This window comes from Nelumbo nucifera, chromosome 1, assembly GCF_055504915.1.
Source record: "Nelumbo nucifera cultivar China Antique chromosome 1, China Antique-T2T, whole genome shotgun sequence".
In the NCBI taxonomy this organism is placed as follows: domain Eukaryota; kingdom Viridiplantae; phylum Streptophyta; class Magnoliopsida; order Proteales; family Nelumbonaceae; genus Nelumbo; species Nelumbo nucifera.
The window spans coordinates 109,763,361-109,783,917 of record NC_142649.1 but is presented as its reverse complement, the minus strand read 5'-3'; the positions used below and the strand labels follow the sequence as shown (position 1 = coordinate 109,783,917).

The 20,557-nt window shown below is 38.9% G+C and overlaps 1 protein-coding gene across 9 annotated transcripts in view; it reads right to left on the bottom strand.

Moving 5' to 3' along the window:
* LOC104605893 (uncharacterized) overlaps positions 1–20,557 on the bottom strand; it is an 86,761-nt gene that overhangs the window by 37,898 nt on the left and 28,306 nt on the right. For all 9 annotated transcript variants that reach the window (XR_016078830.1, XR_016078828.1, XR_016078826.1 and 6 more), the window contains 10 exons: positions 18,443–18,542; positions 18,289–18,362; positions 18,101–18,172; positions 16,943–17,020; positions 15,545–15,669; positions 12,479–12,551; positions 12,321–12,382; positions 11,856–12,236; positions 1,291–1,393; positions 632–856 (listed from right to left, as the gene is read on the bottom strand). Coding sequence is in view for 3 of the 9 variants with exons in the window: in XM_010270837.3 (XP_010269139.1) it covers positions 656–856; positions 1,291–1,393; positions 11,856–12,236; positions 12,321–12,382; positions 12,479–12,551; positions 15,545–15,669; positions 16,943–17,020; positions 18,101–18,172; positions 18,289–18,362; positions 18,443–18,542 (1,269 nt within the window). In the remaining 6 variants the exon portion in view is untranslated. The remainder of the gene's footprint in view (positions 1–631; positions 857–1,290; positions 1,394–11,855; positions 12,237–12,320; positions 12,383–12,478; positions 12,552–15,544; positions 15,670–16,942; positions 17,021–18,100; positions 18,173–18,288; positions 18,363–18,442; positions 18,543–20,557) is intronic.

The following is a 20,557-nucleotide window of genomic DNA, read 5'->3' as shown; positions in this document are numbered from 1 at the left end:
GCTCCTTTTTATAGAGGGAAATAGAAAAAAAGGGAGGGATAGAGGTCTTTTAATGGTGGGTTGCCCACCCAAACATCTTCCCAAAACAGCACAAAATTACCATTGCAGACATCATGCCTTATGAACTTGAGAAATTTTGGGAGGATGCCAAAAATCACCTTCCAAGGTGTAGTGAGTGTGGCCCATTGAGATACCTTAGCATCCCAACCAGATTCAGGACAACCATGGATACTAGCCACCACCTCATGCCACAATCTCTCTCTTTCCAGAGGCCACCTCCATAACCACTTGCCCAAAAGAGCTTACTAGGTTCGCTAACCCTAAGCCCCTTTGTTCCTTGCTTCGACTCACCACCTCCCATCTAATCAAATAATCATTTTCCCTATCACCTTCATGCATTTTTTGTTTGTGCTCCTTTTGGTTGTTTTTCAAGAGAAATTATGCTTCCTTTCTCTATGATAGAAGCTGTGTCTTGCTAGCATGTGATAGTTCTAAGAAAAAAAGTAAAAGAACTGCAGACAATCATTTGCTATAATGTTGTCTACATAAGGAAAGAGGAATCATCATACTTTGAAAAACAAATCTTCCAAAAAAATAAAAAGTTGGTATTCCAAAGGACCATAGGTCTTACAAAATTCAAGGTGTTGTAGCATTATCATCTCCTTGTGGCATCAATGAACACAGCCTGAGTCCAATGTTCAATGTCCTCAGTTTGCAATGGTGGAGGGGGAAATGTTGGATGCTCGACTAGATCCCATCCTTCAACAAGGGTCTCCGTCTTTCCAATATCAGAGATCTCAGGAGTATATAGAAAACTAGAAGCAGAATTTGAAAGGTTGCTTTCACAAGTGTTTCGCTGTCAATAGAACATAGAAGATAAAACAAATAAGAGGAAGACAAGAATAAAAAAAGACTAAATTCATTAGAAAATTTTTTCACGCATTATTTTACAAGAAAGCCCAAAATCATTTTAGTAGAAATGTAGAGTATATAAAAATAACTCTGAGGATGGAAAATCAAAATGAACTCATAACAGAAGCAGCCAACATGTGACTACAGCATACAAAGAGAAAATTTTTCCTAGTGATGATTAGGTTTTGGAAAAAAAAAAGAAAGAAAAAGAGAAAATTATTCCAAATGTGGTTTTTCCATTGAATTCATGACAAATTTAAACAATTCAACATCACCTGAACATCATGGAAGTTGGGTACTTGTCCAATGTACTGAAGCACAAACATCCATAAATTTAAAACACTTCCAGAATTATGAAGTCAAGGAACCAGGTTATACCATTATAGTTGCTGTGTGTTCACTCTCCAATAAACTGCTTGACGAGATGAATGAATTCACATTCCATACAGATTTATTAAACTTTTGAACTTGTTTAGAAGGCCTGAGAAAATGAAAGGGAAAATGTCATGTAGAATAGAATAAAATTTCCTTGTAAAGAACATCTACCTTCCACTTGTATAGTCAATGTGCTCGCTCAGTTATACTCAGGTCAATGGGCTCCCATTAATTATTATTAAGCTTAGAAAAATGGATATTCCAAAAGAATCAAATTTTAGAACAGAAGTTGTAGCTCCAGTAACTAATAGATAAAGGCAACAACATTGAAATGAAAGAGAAAATAAAAGGCAACATTGCAAGGCAGGCACTACTTCAAGATATTGATAGCTTATTTAGACTCTCCTTCAAAAAGAGGTAAAATGCATGGGGAAGGTTGGTCAGTTTGAGAAGAGAAGCATGCAAGAATTTTTCTAAGAAACAAACTTCAGATGATTTCATTGAGTTGATAACCATTAGAGATGTGAAACAGTTCTCTAAAACTGATGTTAACTTGGAAAAATTAGAGAGGAAAAAGGAAACAGCAGTACAAGAGAAAGATGGAGAAAAGAGGAGGAAGAAGAAGAGTTCGAATGTCTCTTCCCTCCCTTCTCTAATCCTTTTACTTAACTTCAATATTAAGATAATTACAAGTATACCCTTAAGTGGGCGGCCAGCTAGGCAGTAACATAAAGAGAACTAAGAAAAAGAAATAACAAGCCCATTAAGACAGGCCTATTAGCTAACAAATAAATAAAAACACACTACAAGAAAAGATGTTAGGGACCATTCGGCCCAGTCTCTTTACATTCCCCCTCAATCTGAGCCTAGATGTCAATCATGCCCAGCTTGCTTATATAGTGTGTCAGCTTCTTCCCTCTCGGAACTCCCTTGGTCAAAATATCAGCCAACTGCTCTTTTGAGATGATGAATGGCAAACAAGCTTCTCCAAAGGAAACTCTTTCTCGTATAAAATGTCTATCAACCTCAATGTGCTTAGTTCTATCATGTTGAACACTATTATGTGCAATATTGATAGTTGCTTGGTTGTCACAGTAGAGCATCATTGGCTTCTCATAGTCGACCCCCATTTCTTCTAAAAGGGACCGTAGCCATAGTAATTCTGACACACCATGTGCCATAGCCCTGCATTCTGCTTCAGCAGAGGATCTGGCAACCACAAACTGTTTCTTACTCCTCCATGAAACAATGTTCCCTGCCACCAAAGCACAATAACCCGAGGTGGATCTCTTGTCATCAATACATCCTGCCCAATCAGCTTCAGTGTATGCTTCCAGCTTCATGTGTCCATGTTTGGCAAATAGAATACCTTTCCCTGGAGTACCTTTCAAGTAACACAAAACTCTTTCTGCAGCAACTAAATGAGTATCTCTAGGACAATGCAAAAATTGACTAATAACACTCATTGCATAGAAAATGTCTGGCCGAGTCATGCAAAGATATAACAACTTCCCAAGCAGTCTCTGAAACACTCCCCTATCAGATAAAAGTTCACCATCTGTAACAGAAAGCTTATGATTGGGATCAATAGGAGTGGAGGCTAGTTTAGCACCAAGTTTACCAATCTCAACAAGAAGGTCAAGGACATATTTGCGCTGAGAAATGAAGATACCATCCTTAGACTATCAAAAAGGTCACCAGAGAGCCACTTCTTTTCAAGAACAGGGTATGATCAAATTGAGTTTGTGTGTAACCAAAGGAGACAAGAGCAGTCCTGAACCTCTCAAACCAAGCCCGATGAGACTGTTTGAGACCATAAATGGATTTCTACAGTTTACACACCTTCCCCTACATTTCCTTTCCATACATCCCTGGAGGCAAAGACATATATACCTCTTCACGTAGATCTCCATTCAAGAAGGCATTTTTAACATCAAACTGGTGGAGAGGCCAATCAAAAGTAGCAACTAGAGAAAACAAAACTCGGACTGAGGTCATCTTAGCCATAGGAGCAAATGTATCAAGATAGTCAATACCATACATCTGAGTGTAGCCTTTAGCAACCAACCTGGCCTTAAATCTCTCAAATAGAACCATCATAGTGATATTTAATGGTAAATACCCATTTACAACCTATTGGTTCATTCCCTTTAGGCAAGTCAACAATATCCCAGGTATGGTTCTTATGCAAAGCATCCAATTCAGCCATCATAGCATCCCTCCATTCAGGTTTAGATAAGGCTTCTGGTACAGACATGGGTATCACATGGGAATAAACAGAAGCAAGAAAAGAGTAGGGGGTAGGAGATAGAAGGCTACAAGACAGGTGTTTGGAGATACAATGGGCTGTACACTTCCGCTTGCCCTTGCGGAGAGCAATAGAAAGATCAAGGTCTGGGAAAGAAGTAGATGGGTCAGAGGAAGGCTGACCTGTTACCTCAGTAATGATGGGAGGAGCAAGAGGCTCTTCTGTAGGAGTGGAAACAACTTGCCCATGTCTGAATTTGTGCCTTTGATACCACCTTTGGAGAACAAGATAAGGAGGAATTACAGGAGGATGTGGTGGAGGAGGAGGATTGGGAATATTAGAGGTAGTCCCAATGGGAGAAGTGGACACCTCATGAGATGACTCAAAAGGAACAGGAAGAGGAACTGTTGGGGAGATAGCAAAGGGTTCCTTAGATTTCTCCCCCTCAGGAGGAATACTAAAGAAAGGAGTAGACTCAACAAATGTGACATCCCGAGATACAAAGGAGGTGCCACTAACCGGATCAAAACAGCAATATCCCTTCTGTGTGGAGGCATATCCCAAAAAAACACATTTACGAGCCTTAGGTTCAAATTTGTGCCTTTGATGGCTGTGAACATGCACATAGCAAGTGCACCCAAAAACACGGAGAGGAAGAGAGAAGAGATCCTCATCCAAAAAGAGAAGGCTAAAGGGAGTTTTGAAGCCAAGAACCCGGGAAGGCATACAGTTAATAAAAAAGGTAGCAGTAAGGACAGCATCTCCCCAAAATTTTTATAGGAGCATGGGATGCAAAAAGGAGGGATCTGGCAACTTTAACCACGTGCCGGTTCTTCCTTTTTGCCACTCCATTCTGTTGTGAAGTGTAGGAATAAGAACATTGATGAATAACCCCAAAAGTTTCAAGATAGGCTGAGAGGGTTTTCTCAAAATACTCCTTAGCATTATCAGAGCGGAATATTTTGACTCGGGTGTTAAACTAGGTAAGAATGAGCTCATGAAATTTTTGCACAATAGTTGGTACTTCATCCCTGGATTTCATGAGATAAATCCAAGTGTACTGAGAGTATTCATCAATAAAAAGGATAAAGTACCTATAACCCCCCATAGTAGGCAAATGATATGGCCCCCACACATCAGAGTGAACAATATGGAAAGGAGAAATAAATCTTTTATTGCTTACTGAATAAGATTGTCTACAATGCTTTGCCAGTTCACATGACTCACAATGAAGACTTGATAAAGCCACTCCCTTAAACATATCTAGCAATAAATGACTCAGCAGAAAAAGACAAATGACCAAACCGAAAGTGACATAACATGACTTTGTCAACAAACTTTGACAAGATTGACTCCAAGGCAACTCCATAAGGTGGTCCAAGAGCTCTATCAGGTGTGTCTAGCAAGTATATTCCATTTGCCTCATGGCCACTCCCAGTTATCCTCTGAGACTGTAGGTCCTGAAAAACACAATGAGTGGGAAAGAAGGTTGTGCTACAGTTCATGGATTTAGTTAAGCTGCTAACAGATAAAAGATTTGTATTAAGTTTAGGGACATAAAGGACAGACAATAAATAAAGGGTGTCAGAGGTCTTTATATCCCCTTTGCTAGAAATGGGAGCAAGAGACCCATCAGCAAGGGATATTTTCTCTTTACCAGAGAGAATGTGGTATGAACAGAAAAGGTTGGACAAGCTGGTCAGAAGAAAAACAGTCCTTGAGAGTGTGGCAATGAGGGTTTAGAGAATGAGAGTTTCGAACATTACTCTCTCTCTAACACCCTAACACTATTTTATTAAGTTAAATTTGAATAATTACAAGGAGGCCCTTAGTTGGGCAAGAAATTACAAAGAACATAACATAGAAAGGATGGGCCCAGAATAAGGCCCATTACAGAAAGGAACATAAACAATAAGAAAGAATAAACAGCCTATGGGCCATTCGGCCCATCTTCTCTACACTCCCCCTCAAACTGAGCATAGATGTCAATCATGCCAAGCTTGCTAGTACCATGCTGAAATTTTGCCTTGGGAATGCCTTTGGTGAGAAAATCTATCAACTGTCCTTCAGATGTGATGAAAGGAAGACATACTTCACCCGAAGAGACCCTTTCTCTAATGAAGTGTCGATCGACTTCAATATGTTTAGTTCTATCATGTTGCACTGGGTTGTGAGCAATGTTGATGGCAGCCTGATTATCACAGTACAACATCATTGGCTTGTCATGCTCAACCCAAAGTTCCTCCATCAATGATTTTAGCCATAATAGTTCAGAAACTCCATGTGCCATGGCCCTGTATTCTGCTTCTGCTGAAGACCGAGCAACAACTGATTGTTTCTTGCTTCTCCAAGAAATAACATTACCAGCCACCAACCTGCAATACCCAGAAGTAGATCTTCTGTTATCAATGTTTCTGACCCAGTCAGCATCGGTGTAGGTTTCAAGTTTCATATGACCATGCTTGGCAAACAGAATTCCCTTTCCTGGGGAGACCTTCAAATAACACAGGATTCGCTTTGCTGCTGCCATATGAATGTCTCGGGGAGCATGCATGAATTGGCTAATGCAACTGACTGCATATGCAATATCTAGCCGAGTCATGCATAGGTACAGAAATTTCCCAAGAAGTCTCTGGAAGACTCCTTTGTCTTCTAACAATGTCCCATCTGAGGCAGAGAGTTTATGACTCATATCAATAGGAGTAGCAACTGGTCTAGCACCCATCTTCCCAGTTTCAGAGAGCAAGTCAAGAACATACTTCCTTTGGGAGATAAGAATCCCATCCTTGGATCGAGCAACTTCTATGCCAAGGAAGTATCTCAATTCCCCCAAATATTTAATCTCAAACTCTGTATGGAGGAAAGATTTGAGATCATGAATTCCTGAAACATCATTACCAGTCACTAAAATATCATCTACATACACAATGAGGTATACTGCCAGAGGTCCACTCCTTTCCACAAAAAGAGTATGATCAGACTGTGTTTGCACATAGCCAAAGTTAACAAGTGTTGTTCTAAAACTCTCAAACCATGCTCTAGGGGATTGTTTTAGTCCATAAAGAGATTTCTTCAGCCTACATACCTTTCCTTTCATATCGGTTCCATACATCCCTGGAGGAAGAGACATATAAACCTCCTCATGTAATTCACCATTCAGAAATGCATTCTTCACATCCAATTGATAAAGGGGCCAGTCAAAGTGAGCAGCTAAAGATAGAAGAACCCTCACAGATGTCATCTTGGCAACAGGTGCAAAGCTCTCCAGATAATCAATCCCATATGTCTATGTATATAGACTTTTGCAACCAGCCTAGCCTTGTACCTTTCAATGGTGCCATCAGCTCGATATTCGATAGTAAAAACCCACTTGCAACCAACTGGATCCTTCCCTTCAGGCAAATCAACCACTTCCCCTGTGTCATTCTTGTGTAGGACATCAATTTTAGATCTCATAGCATCCCTCCATTCTGGAATATTAAGAGCTTCTGACACAGACCTGGGAATAGGGTTAGAAGCAACAGAAGAGAGATAGGCAAAGTATGAAGGTGAAAGCAACCTGTAAGAAAGGTGTTTGGAAATGCAGTGTGCGGTGCACTTCCGTTTTCCTTTCCTAATAGTAATGGGAATATCAAGATCAGGGAAGGATGGCTCCAAGGGTGATGAAACAGTACCTATTGTCTCATCTGTGACTAGAAGTGTATGAGGCTCATGTGTTGTAAGGGAAACAACCTGCTCATTTCTGGATCTTTGCCTTTGATACACCTTGGGATTGAGGATAGGACGAGGAGGTAAAGGAAGAAGAACACTGGGGCAGGGAGAATGGAACGATTGACCCCCCCTTGGATTCAGTGCTGCGAATTGTTGCTTCTATTTGGCTGTTTTTGGGGCTTGTACGAACTGTTCCTGAGGCTTTTTTCTCACCTTTGACAGTGGGGTCTTCTTTACTGCCCACACTGTGCTTGTAAAAAGGCCTCTTCATCAATACAGACTGGTATTTACTCCTTTTGGGTACTTTTTGGTGATTACCTTGAAGTCCCTGATTAGAAAAGGAACTTCGATTGGGTGCACAATGCTTAGAAGTTTTCCGATTACTTCTTGAAGGCCGAACCAAACTGTTTTTAGTGTCTCGTGTAGACGACAAGGTGCTGCTTCAGACTTGGTTCTTACAGCTTCCGGGTGTGGTTTGGCCTTGTGTATTGCTGTCTTGAGGTTGGTTGAACTCAGTCCTTGCTCATCCTCATTCAGTACACTTGTAGAAGTCATATAACCCAGAAATTTGAGCACAACTTACAATATTTAAGCTTCAAATCAGAAACCGAACTGTTCCCCCTTTTTTTCTCTAATTCTTCCTGGTCACCGAACCACTTCTCCAAGAGATTTGAGTCTTGGGCACCTTCCAATGACCTCCAAGAATCAGGCAACACGAGCTGAAGCTTCTAGCCCTAGAACACTCTCATGCAGTCGGCTGGACTACACCCACATGAGAGCCTAAGCCAAGTTCAGGCCTGCTCTGATACCAAGAAGAAAAACAGTCCTTGAGAGTGTGGCAATGAGGGTTTAGAGAATGAGAGTTTCGAACATTACTCTCTCTAACACCCTAACACTATTTTATTAAGTTAAATTTGAATAATTACAAGGAGGCCCTTAGTTGGGCAAGAAATTACAAAGAACATAACATAGAAAGGATGGGCCCAAAATAAGGCCCATTACAAAAAGGAACATAAACAGTAAGAAAGAATAAACAGCCTATGGGCCATTCGGCCCATCTTCTCTACATGGTCATTTGGTCTAATGCACCAAAATCAATGATCCAAGGGATTTTATGATTACCTAAAATTGAAGCATGGTTTGCAGAAGCACGAATACCTGAGTGAGCAAATGTTAATGATGATGATGTGTTGCCTGAAGAGTGAGATGTAGAAATAGTAGCCTCCAAGTGATTTAACAGCCTTCCATACTTTTCAAATTCTGCCTTCATTGCGGCCAATTGTTCAATGGTTGACTTCTCTTCACTCTCCTTACTTCCTTCTTCTAGTACTGTGGAAACATTAGCTATCTTAGGCTTTCCTGTCTAATTTCCCTTCTTAAAATTATTGTTATTCTTAAACCGGTCAGGAAGAAGATCAGGATGAAGCTTTCAGCAAGTGTCCTTCGTATGCCTCGATTTCTTGCAATATTCACATATCTGCTCCTTCTTCTCAGTTGGACCCTTCGGCTTTATTCTAGCATGTTCAAAGTGTTCGTAGGTGGACTCTGTAACTGAACCTACCACCTACTCTCCTCACTGCTCACCATAGCATATGCCTAGGCAAGAGTAACCTCATCTTTGGCTAGAATATTCTGCCTAATAATGTCAAACTCAAGGTTGAGTCCAGTAAGAAATTCAAAAACCTGTTTCTTTCCACCAACTTCCTAAACATTTCTGCATCATTCCTACTCTCCCATACAACTGTCTCCATAACATCAATTTCCTGCCATAAGGATTTCAGTTTAGAATAGTAGATTGCCACACTCTTCTTCCCCTGTCTTAAGTTCTTCACATCACTTTTCAGCTTGTAGACTCTAGCCACATTCAACTTTTGTGAATAAGTTTTAGTAACACTGTCCCAGATCTCCTTGGCCGAGGACATCCAAAGATAGTGCTGACTTAAATGAGGCTGCATAGAGTTGACCAACCATCCTATGACAGTATAGTTCTCCTGCATCCATTTTTCAAATTCAGGGTCTATCTCTTTGGGTTTCACTTTACTGCGTATGAGGTACCCTAATTTTCCTCTACTACAGACATAAATCCTTATAGACTGTGCCCAAGCAAGATAATTTGTCCCATCTAGCTTAATTGTGGTCAGCCCAATCAAAACGGAATCTACCGAGCCAAGCCCAGAAACCGGCACCTGCTTGAACTCGCTTCCGTATTGCTCCATTAATCAAACGAAAATCAAAAAACCAGAATTTTGGTCTTTATAAACTTACTTGAAGTCAAACCAGTACCTAGATGCTTGAAAACTAGGGTTTCACTGTGTCCGGCTATTGGGGAGAAAGAGAGAAGATGCAACCGCTCCTACCAGAGCTTCCCAATCTCTTCTAGACCTGAACCACCCTCTTTTAGAAGTCAAAAGACACCTCCCAAGCACAGAGCGCCACACCCAAAGCTTCACATTTACCTATAACTTCGAAAATCTCTAATCGGCTAGGGTTTTGGGTAGAAACAGTACAGCACCACTTCTTGGCAATATCCAGCCAGATTTAAACTCTCCAAACCCTCTAGGCAAAAGATCCTTTGAACTAAAGAGAACCTATCTCTCCATAAGCTCTCTTAATCGAAGGGTGTATGGGAAAAGAGAAAGAAGAAAAGAGGGAAGAAAGAAACCTGCTCTGATACCAAGATGTGAAACAGTCCTCTAAAACTGATGTTAACTTGGAAAAATTAGAGAGGAAAAAGGAAGAAAAGAAGAGAACAGCAGTAGAAGAGAAAGAAGATGGAGAAAAGAGGAGGAAGAAGAAGAGTTCGAATGTCTCTTCCCTCCCTTCTCTAATCCTTTTACTTAACTTCAATATTAACATAATTAAAAGTATACCCTTGAGTGAGCGGCCAGCTAGGCAGTAACATAAAGAGAACTAAGAAAAAGAAATAACAGGCTCATTAAGACAGGCCCATTAGCTAACAGATAAATAAAAACATACTACAAGAAAAGATGCTAGGGCCCATTCGGCGCCGTCTCTTTACAATTAGAAATGGCCACTGGATTAGCAAGAAGAGCAGAATTAGAAATGGCCTCATTGTCAGATGGAAGAGCAGCTGTACATCTTGGATGCCCCCTTCTCACAACAGCATTAAGCTAAACTCTGGTTACAATAGTACAGCGAACCCTGTAAGATCAGCACCATCAGGCATTGGTGCTTGCACTTACATATCATCACGGAGAGTTCTTGATGGTTAACGACCTATAGGCATTTGGGATCTATTCAAGATGAGTACTGTCTTTAGTTCAGGAGATCTGATTAGCTATTCTCTAGGATGATGCAGCAGATTAAAAGTTAGAGATTCTCAACTCTCAAGTGACTTGGAAGATGCAGGAGGGTGCTTCAACTCCATGGCCAATCCATCATTCCCCCGAGATCTTTGCATCTAGCATGAAAAAACTCATTCAGTTGGGTGATTCTTTGGCAGACTCCCGAGCTATAGAGAGGAGACAGTACTGAGTTGTATTGGGGAGGGGGGGGTCTCCCCTATTGGTTCAATCATTGAGTATTACCGTTTGGGGGTATACTTCTATATGGTTAGCTAGTGTTACAGACTAACTCCATTTCCTCCATGTTGGGAAGTTTTCTTTTGTACTAATTTTCTTTTTTTACTAATAAATTACCAATAAATAAAGAAAAATGCAAGTATAGTGAAAGAGATGCATGATTGTCATTTATACTATTTCTTTTTTTCTTTCATATGTTATTTCTACCTTGACAAGTCCAGTAAAAAGAAGACATGATGGTGACAACTTCAAGGCTCTAACCATTGATCAAGAATATGCAAGTGCAAGTCCCCAGCCAGCTTTTTTCTAACTTGTTTGACAGTTTGGAGGGTATAAGCAAAGTAGGACCAACAGCTCTGATGCCAAATGATGTAAGACCAACTGGTATGATATCAATTAATAATATGATTGATATGATCCAATGGCAGAATTGTAACAATTTTGAAGATCAAGTGAAGAAAATGTGATACTTTCAAGGGTTAAGGTCAAAGGTTTTGGTTTGCAAGGCTAAGGATAGGTATATAGGAGGTGGATTAGGGTTTCACCAAGGTTTGACAGAAATTATTTAGAGAGAAATTGTGCTTGTATTATGTGCCACATATTATGTGGTGTTTAAAATGACAGGACAGAAGATAGTGCTTGTATTATGTACTCCACCTGGAGAGGCAATCCATAAGAGGAGATCTTGGAACTGCTTCAAAGACTTCAGTTGATGTTTCAGTGGGTGTTGAATGGTTTGAAGTGGAAGAACAAGAGGTCATTGGCTGGATGAAGAGAATCTTTGTTGGTCTAAGGCAGTTGAGACATCTCATTCAAGTTGGCATTGAGCATGAATATATCACTGAGATGGATGTGACAGATCTGAGGTTAGCCAGCTCACCAGTAAACAGCCTTGCTAGAGTGAGAATGAAGAGGAAATGGTTCTATTGGGGCTCTTTCTTTCCAAGGAAAACTTTATTTAGCTCCTATGAGGCTTATTTGCACCTAGGGATGCAAGTTGGGTTGGGTTGAGTAAAATTGAAGGACCAATTAACAGAAAACTATGAATCAAGAAAGAGAAGATATACCTTGAACCTGCTATTTTCAATGAAAAAACAGATCGAACTTCCTTGGAAGAAGACAGTGTGGTCAACAACTTTGCAAAAGCTTCGAAGGTGGATGCCTCGGAAGGGACATCTAAACATAGTGAGTTGTAGCAGTACGCTGTAACACATGCCACACTTTTCTTCAGAAGTGATATCCCTTTCTGCAGGTCCTTGTGAGTTTCAACTGAATGTGGAGAAGCGGAAGAATAATTAAAGCTACCCCTTCTTGCAGAATCCAGATGGGGTTTATTTTCTGAATCCATGGAAGCTACACCAAAATTACTTGAGCTTTTATCTGGCCATGAATTCTCTTCACCTGTGGAGCAATAGTTCTGACGGGGTATGAAAAGAGGGCATTCATTGCTGCAGGGCAAATATATTAACTATGTCAGTTGTTTAACAAAACTTAAGTTGGTCAAGCAAGACAATATTTCCAGGGAAAAGTACCTTCGAGAAGATGGGTGACCATCCCAATATGAATCCCGTTGCCATATACGTGAACATGAACCCTGAGACAAAATTTTGGAATGGAATATATACTAAAGTTACTACATATTAAAATTAACTTCTTAAACAAATTGTGCACAATATGCATCAAAGCTTACCGCAAATCCCGAGTTATGAAGTGCAGGAGCAGCCAACTTGTGGACAACAAGATTCAGAAGTTGCACCATGTATCTGTTTTCCAATTATTAGCTATTAGGCTAAAATACATTAGTTATCCAAGGAATATCCTATTAATGTATAGGCTGATTAGATAAACTATTTCAAATCCACCTAAGAATTATAGTGATGTTGACTTGATTAGAAATCTGAAAGAAAGAAAACATTTTTTTTGTAAGTAAATGGAAAAAGTTTTATTAAAGAAAGAAAACATGGCTACATATATCTGGTAAATTTTGAGTGCTTCCTCATGCATGATAACATATGCATGTATGGGAGAGGAATGATTATAAAATATCTATCATAAATGTTTAAATATTTCCATTTAATTGCACAAACATAAACTTTTTAGAATGGCTGAAAATGATGCTTCCCTACTTAACCAAAATGTCATTACCCAATGTTGGTCCCAGCTATCTGGGGTCTTGGGATGGGTGAACTGGATACAGACTTAACCCTTGGCCTTTTTTGATCAAAACATAACTGTTTCATTAGATAATTAAGAATAAGTACAAAGGCAGAGGGAGGTAAACTCTCTTAACTCTCCCCAGAAAATAAAAAGAAAATTATAATACAGCCCAAAAAAACTTATCCCTTCCCACCCCTTGTTTGGCTAGTGTATCTACGAATAAAATAGCACACCTCTTAACTCACTGCAGTCTCACTTCCATACCCTGAGCCAGCGACTTGAAGAGTCTTCATTCATAAAGACAAGGCCACATACCCTCATCCTAACCAACCTATCACCACTTTTGAGTCTCCTTCAACGATCAATCTGTTAATACTTAATTCCTTAGCCCTTTTTGCACCCTCATCCTCCTTCCTCTGTCCTAAAAACTCCACCACTCCCTGAAAACCCAGGATTACCTTCAGTGCTGCCATCAAAATTCAACTTAATGAAACTTGAACATGGCAGATTCCATAAAGGAAGAGAGACATTTCTACTTGGGGCTAAATCTGCCACTTCCTTCCAACTATTCAAATAGGTACACTGATTTGATCCAGTGAACTACCCTAGCAGTAATCACCTCAATAATTACCCCTCTATTTTTTCTCCTTTTCTGCAAAAATTCTTTGGTTTCTTTCCTCCCAAACTGTCCAACAAACTGCAGCTCTTAATTCTTATGCATCTCCACAGCATTCTTCCCTTCTTAGTCCAGCTATTGGCAGAAGAGTCAAAGAGGATTTGCATGTTTGGTGGTGGGTCCACCTGTGGCCAAACAGAGAAAAAACCAATCCCAAATAGAAGAAACAAAGGGGTAGGAGATTAATAAGTGGTGGTAGAACTCACCATTGGCCTTGCAAAGAATGCACCAGTTAGGGGGTAAGCACCAAAAAGGCCTTTTTTTCTTTGAAGTAGATCGCAAGTGTTGATTCTTTCCAAGAACGTCTCCCAACAAAGAGCCCCAACCCACGAAGAGACCAGTTTACCCCAAACCTCCTTAGTGGGAAAAGGTTGTCAAGGCTATTAAAAGGTTGAGTTAAGGCTTTGAACAAAGAGGCACAAGAAAAGGAACCAGAAGGGGAGAGGGTCCAAATCCGAGAGTCCAATTTAGAAGGTTCCAATGGAATCTTTTGAAGATTTTGTAGCAATGCCAAGGCATTGTCCAATTCCGAATCTCTAAGACCCCACCTAAACCCCGAAGCCCATTCTACCTCAAGACCCAAGCCCAAAGAAGACAAGAAAGTAGAAATAGGCTCATTTTTATAGTTGGAGATGGCAAATAAAGAAGGAAATTGTTCTTTTACTGGCCTTTTTTCTTTGCACAAAGTATTAAATTAGAAATCAGATTATTTGAAAGAACATCCCCAAAAGGTAACAAGATAGGATCTAGTAAGTTAATGCAAGGACAATAATATAGGTAGGAAATAAGCTGACTGGTAGAGACAGCAATTGAAGCTAAAATGTATCAAAAAAGCAAATAGCACTACATGTCCCAACATGTAGTGCTATGGTTTCATCCCTGATGGCAAATAATTGCATTTAAGTGAAAAGACCTATAAAAAACACCAAATCTCCTAAAATGTACATAATTATTGCTTTTAGTTTCCTATAAAAAAATATTCAAAAAGTTAACAGGATTGAAAAGACAATTTGATGCAGGGTGAGTAGGGGAAGAGATAGATTTAGAGAATGAAGATGATTAGAACAAGGAACAGGTTGAAAGGGCTTTAACAAGCCCTTTAATTTGATAGTATGAATTTAAAAATAAGCCAAAAAAAAAGTCCCTTACAGATCTGCCCATTTTCTTTATATAGGCTGATAACCAAGAAGCTTGCCTTCCAAGCCACATTAAAGAAACTTGCAGCCCAAGCCACAAACTAACAACAAAAGGCAACAAAACATTTAAGCTAACAAAATTACAAAAAGACCCTCATAGAAGACAGAAATAACAAAAGACTCCCCCTGGCTATAATATGCTACAGTAACCAGTGAACAGTGCTACTACAGTAATACGGGCTGTGTTGTCCTTCGTGCTCCTGCACCACTAGTCATCTAGGTGGTGCAGAAACAAAAAGGCACATGATTCACTGAGTGCAAGCTGTTCTTCCTTTCCGTTCAGCTTATGATTGCATTATACTTGCAGATCAGCATGACAATCTTTGACCAATTACTACTCAGTAAAGGAACATTTCATAAAAATGTAGATGTAGATAACTAGATATTATATTGATAACATGCCTTACCTGCTTCACATCTTACTAAGTTTTCCAGAAAAGTGAACTTAAAATCATTATAAAACTTTGCTAATAGATAATATTGAAATGTATAAAATAATCTGCAAATGCCTCATTTACCTAAGGACAAAATTCTCACCATGAGACCCACCAGACAATAGCATTTACAAATGAGCATAAGAATTTTGGAATTAACCAGAAGATATCAGAAAATCCACAAAGACCACCTCAGGTGTAGGATTTAGAAAATCTAATAAGGATTTTCCAGTAACATAAGAGCCATAGTTCCAAAAGCATGGATCATCAGTTCTCAACAAAGTGAAAATTACCCAAGAGAGGCTGCAAGCTCTTGAGATGGAACAGAATGAGGATCAAGACCTCTTGGTAAGCGAGCATTACATATTTGATCATATTGACCACTACATCCATCTTTTCTTTCTCCATCTATATTAACCTGGGAAAAACAAAAAAGGAAAGAAGAACAAAAAGTAAAAACTCTAGTTTACACAACAAATAAGGAAAAAAAGGGAAACAAGTAACCGAGCAAGGTTGATCCTAAGAGGAGGTTTCCTAAAAAAGAAGTATAAAAAAAGACCTTTACCCTAGCAAATGGCAAAACAAGTTATCTTTGGAAACCCCTCTCTAATTGAACTCAACAACGAAATTAGCCAATTACAGGACCAATAAGATGAGGAGTTCAAGATAGATGGTGGAGACCAAATCTCTCTAACCATTCAAATTAGAAATTTTCCTTGTCAGGGTGGGGTGCAGTGGGGGGATAAGTAACCATGTCTTTTCGGCAAGGAGCCTCCACTGGTTCATTCATATCCTGATGAACTTTTTTCTATGGTTTGGCCCTTGGCTAGGACAAGGTCCACCAGAGCCCAGCCTGATGCAACCTTTGTCAATATTTTAGCCCTGCCCCATACCTGAATCATGTAATATGGATGACAACATATGCAACTGCAGACTGTTGTATCCTAGAATACATGGCATACCAATTTCTACACTTCTCTATTATCAATTTAAGGCATATCAATTCCTAATTATCATATTTAAATTCCATTTTAAATATGATAATTAGAATGTCCTATATTTATAACTATATTTTGTAGCTCCATATCCCATGGTGCCAGAGATGAGCCTCATGGCCATTTTTTCTTTTCAACAACAAACACAGTGATAACTAGATTATCAGAAAAATGATACAAGATCTGAATAAAAATCATTGAATTGTGACAACCACCATGGACCACTAGGCCCTCACAATCCCTTTCTCCCATCTAAGTCAACCAGTAAAGCTAAAATACTTATATGGATAACTCCTCTGATCCCAAAGGAGAAAGCCATAACCTCTACTTCCACCTCCCCAACAGACCCACTAGATGGATAACTCCCCCTTGATCCCAAAGGGGGCCTTGGTTTTACATGAAAAAGCCATTGACCTCCTCAAAGCCAAGAGTAAGATGGACCAATCAAAAAATAAGTCAAGAATGGGATGAACAATGAAGGCAGGGAATGACTGTGTATATATTTGTAGATGAGGCTTCAGAACATGCATATCATACTAAAAATCACATCCAATGGAATTAAAATTTCAGACATCATATTTGTCTACATAAGTACATCATTGTTGGAGTTCATTCAGTAGATAAGTTTGATGAAAATAAGAATGTAAGATTTTGTCAAAGTTGAATCAAAGATACATGCAAAATCCAAGTGCTTACCCGGCGTTGTGGAAACAATTTGCAGATCTTTTTTATAACTACTGATTGTTTATGAAGGCGTTCAGAGGTAATTGCCATCTGCAATGCATTCAATAGTTTAAGCATTAACCCATAGTGCATCTAATAGTTAAAGCTTTAAAAATGATGGATAAATCAATGGTTTATATGCAGTATTTTAAAAATCATACAAGGCCTACACCTTGAGGCTCAACTCAAGGCAAGGCACATACCTTACTGTATACATGTGTTTGTATCTATATTTTAAAATATTTAAGGCCATTTTGAGGTATTATTTGTCATTTAGAGCTTCTTAATAGTTTTTTCTTTTTTGTTTTTTGAAAAAGATAATTGCTGAACTGAAGCCCAACGATACAACAAACAGGCAGGGCAGGGTTACCCACTAGGCAGACCCCCCCCCCCAATAAGAACTTCAATCATTCCACAACAGTGAACCATTACAAAGCTGGACTGGAGACATATCTGCAACCTCTTTTAGAAACAGAGGTCCAGGACCTACCAATCACAACATTTATCAGCTCCTCCACACACATTGATCTTTGGGAGAACACTCTTCCATTTATTTAAGACAAAATTGTCCAGTCCATATGATGGCAGCAGGAACAAGCTGCCAAAATAACTTTTCCTTTGGCACTGAACTCAGGCCTATGACACACACTTGGAAGCTCCGGCAAGGATCCTGGCATTACCCAGGACAACTTGGCTGCACCAATAAAGTGCTCCCAAATTCTATAAGCTTCCTGGCAATGGAGGAATGCGATGGTTTTCTCTGAAGAACTTAATATTCTCAACACCTTTGTTTACGAGATCATTTACTCATTTATACGCTTTTCCTACATAAAAATATACATCTACTATGCATATTTTATACTCTTCCTCATATTAATTTGATGTTTTTATTAAAAATTGGTAACCAAGAGGCTTAAGCCTCACAACCCAAGGCTTGTACCTTGCATATCTAAATTATGGTGCCTTGCCTCATGCCTCTGTTGTTAAACAGTAGTTATAGGAACCTCAATGAAATAATGGCATATTTAGCCAGAACACGAGATAGAAATACTAATAAATTAATGTGAGTAGTTGCTCCCCATTCAAAAGGAGGGTCCTCAAAGAAGACCAAACTATGAAAAAAGTTCTTACATGTCCAAGGCTCTGAGTGCAAATAAGGTTTGGGTAAAATTTTTCCAGCTGCTCCACACGGTTCTTTTCCAACTGCATTGAACATGACCAACTTAAATAAGTGAACCAAAAAACAAAATAGAAGGTTAATAGATAATTTAAAACTTCAAAGTTCATTGAAAAGAGCTAAGATGGGAAAATTTTGCTACCATGGATTGGGCTGATTCAAGCATCCCATATCTAACCTTCAAATCATTAGACATCTTTTCAAGCATAGCCTTCCCTACAAGAACAATCAACTGGAAATCCTTATTCAAATGTATAACCTAAATTACAGAGGACATTATATATAATGGAACAAACCTTGTAGGAGTTGTTTCTCTGTAAGACAGAGCTTCTCCCTTAATCTTGCAAGTTTCTCATTCTGGAGCACTCTCCAGTTGAGCTGATCATCAGCTTTACCCTGGTGAGTGATATAGGCAAATAGTTATTATAAATAATAAAGAATACACCATGTCATGATCTTTGAATATAAAAATAATAAAACAGCTTTCAATCAGTTGTCCAGATTGGGCCAGTAATATTAGCAACAGGAAAGAGGTACTGAGCAAAGAACAAAGGAAATACAAAGGCATGACCGCATGAATATAACAGACAGGAAAAGATGATTAATTGAACCAATAATTTATTGTAAGGAAGACAAATTTGATCTATTGATTTCTTTACTTTACAATATATTAAACTTTGCCCATTAAGGATGTAAGTTAAGTTCTAGCAAATTTCTAAGCAAGATTATTGACAATGAGGTTCACCAATTAAAACAACAAGAAAGGTAATTCTAATATTTTCTTTCTTGTTTGGTATCCCAAAATCAAGCAAATTAATTTACCTCATCGTCCCTGCATTGTGATGTACTCCCATAAATGAATTTTACCTTCATTTATTTGTTTTTCCAATTATTACTTTCTCTCACATGAAGACATTTTGGCCAATGTAGTAAATACATGCATACTATTATTAACATTTATAAGGTTTCTGATTTCTCTCTCACATCATTCTTCCATGCTCTTTTTTACTTTTATGCCTGTTTTTTCATCACATCCCAGATCACATCATGTAACAGAGCCATGAAGGGAATGATTCTTTTCTTTTCTTTTTGGAAAAGGTAAGATAAAATTTTATTTCATAAAAACAATAAGGTACAGAGATTCCAGGACAGATTTACTAGTCCGGAAACAAGGTAAGATTCTTTTCTTTTCAAAATTTCACCACCGTTATATTATTATCATTATTTTTTTGTAATTGAATAAGTTTCAAGCTGATAAAAGATCAGATATTCTATCCAATGTGAAATGGTGGTTTCAAAGTCAGAATCGATGAATCTTGAGTTGCTCTTGGTAGGTTCCAAGCCCTCTTTACATTAAAAACATAAGAGGTCAGGTGAATGTTGATGCTTTCTTCCATTTACATATGAAGAGCAGAGGCTACCAAAAGTCCTATATATGGTGATTAAATCTTCCAATAGACCCTCCATGATACTTCAAGATTTGCAACAGACTATTTGCTGATTTCAGTGTGTTCTGATCTCTTCCACAATGTTTTTTTAAGTGCTATAATCTCATTTATAGTTGATTAGGACTGAATGTTTCTTTAAGTGCTATAATCTCATTTATGGTGGATTGGGACTGCCAATTATGTTTTCTGAGTTGCAGTTCCCATCTTATGAGTAATAATGCACATGTTGATTTGTAGATGATCTGATCTCGGATTGTCATGTTTGTGAAGTCCAGAAATGTCTCATTAAGATTTTTTTTTTAATTTCAAATGGCGCCCACCAAACTAACAGATGTAACTTTAGATCATGCAATGGACCAAGTCATTAAAATATCCAACCAAGAAGCAACTTAAGTCAGATGTAGTTAATTATGCACAGTGTCTTCACAGAGCTACTTTGGCTACCCCTTGGAAAGCCATCTATAATTGTGTTCCTATCTTCCTCAGTCGCATCAGGTATGACTTGGTTTTGGGTAAGAATATTAGGTTCTGGGAAGATATTTGGGTTGGGGAGTCCTCTTTATCTTTCCCTCTCTTTATTGAGGGTAGCCTGTATTGTCTGAGTTCATTGAGTTCATTGAGTTCATTGAGGGTAGACCTATGTCTGTATTGTCTGAGCAGACCTATGTCTGAGTTCATTGAGGGTAGCCTGTATTGTCTTATCACCTTGATCTTTCTCCCCTCCCTCTCCTTCTGGATTGAACTGGAATTTGGGCCTCACTAAGAATCTTAGAGAGTCTGAAATCCCCTTTGTGTCTGTTGTGCTTACCTTGCTAAGTCCTGTGGTTCTTGGGGAGGGGGTGTGGACCCTCAATGCGGTTGGGACCTTCACTTGTAAGTCTTTGTTTAACTCCCTTGTTACCTCCTCACACCTTCCCTTTCTCCTACCTTCCCTATTAAGGAAATTTGGTGCTCTCCCATTCC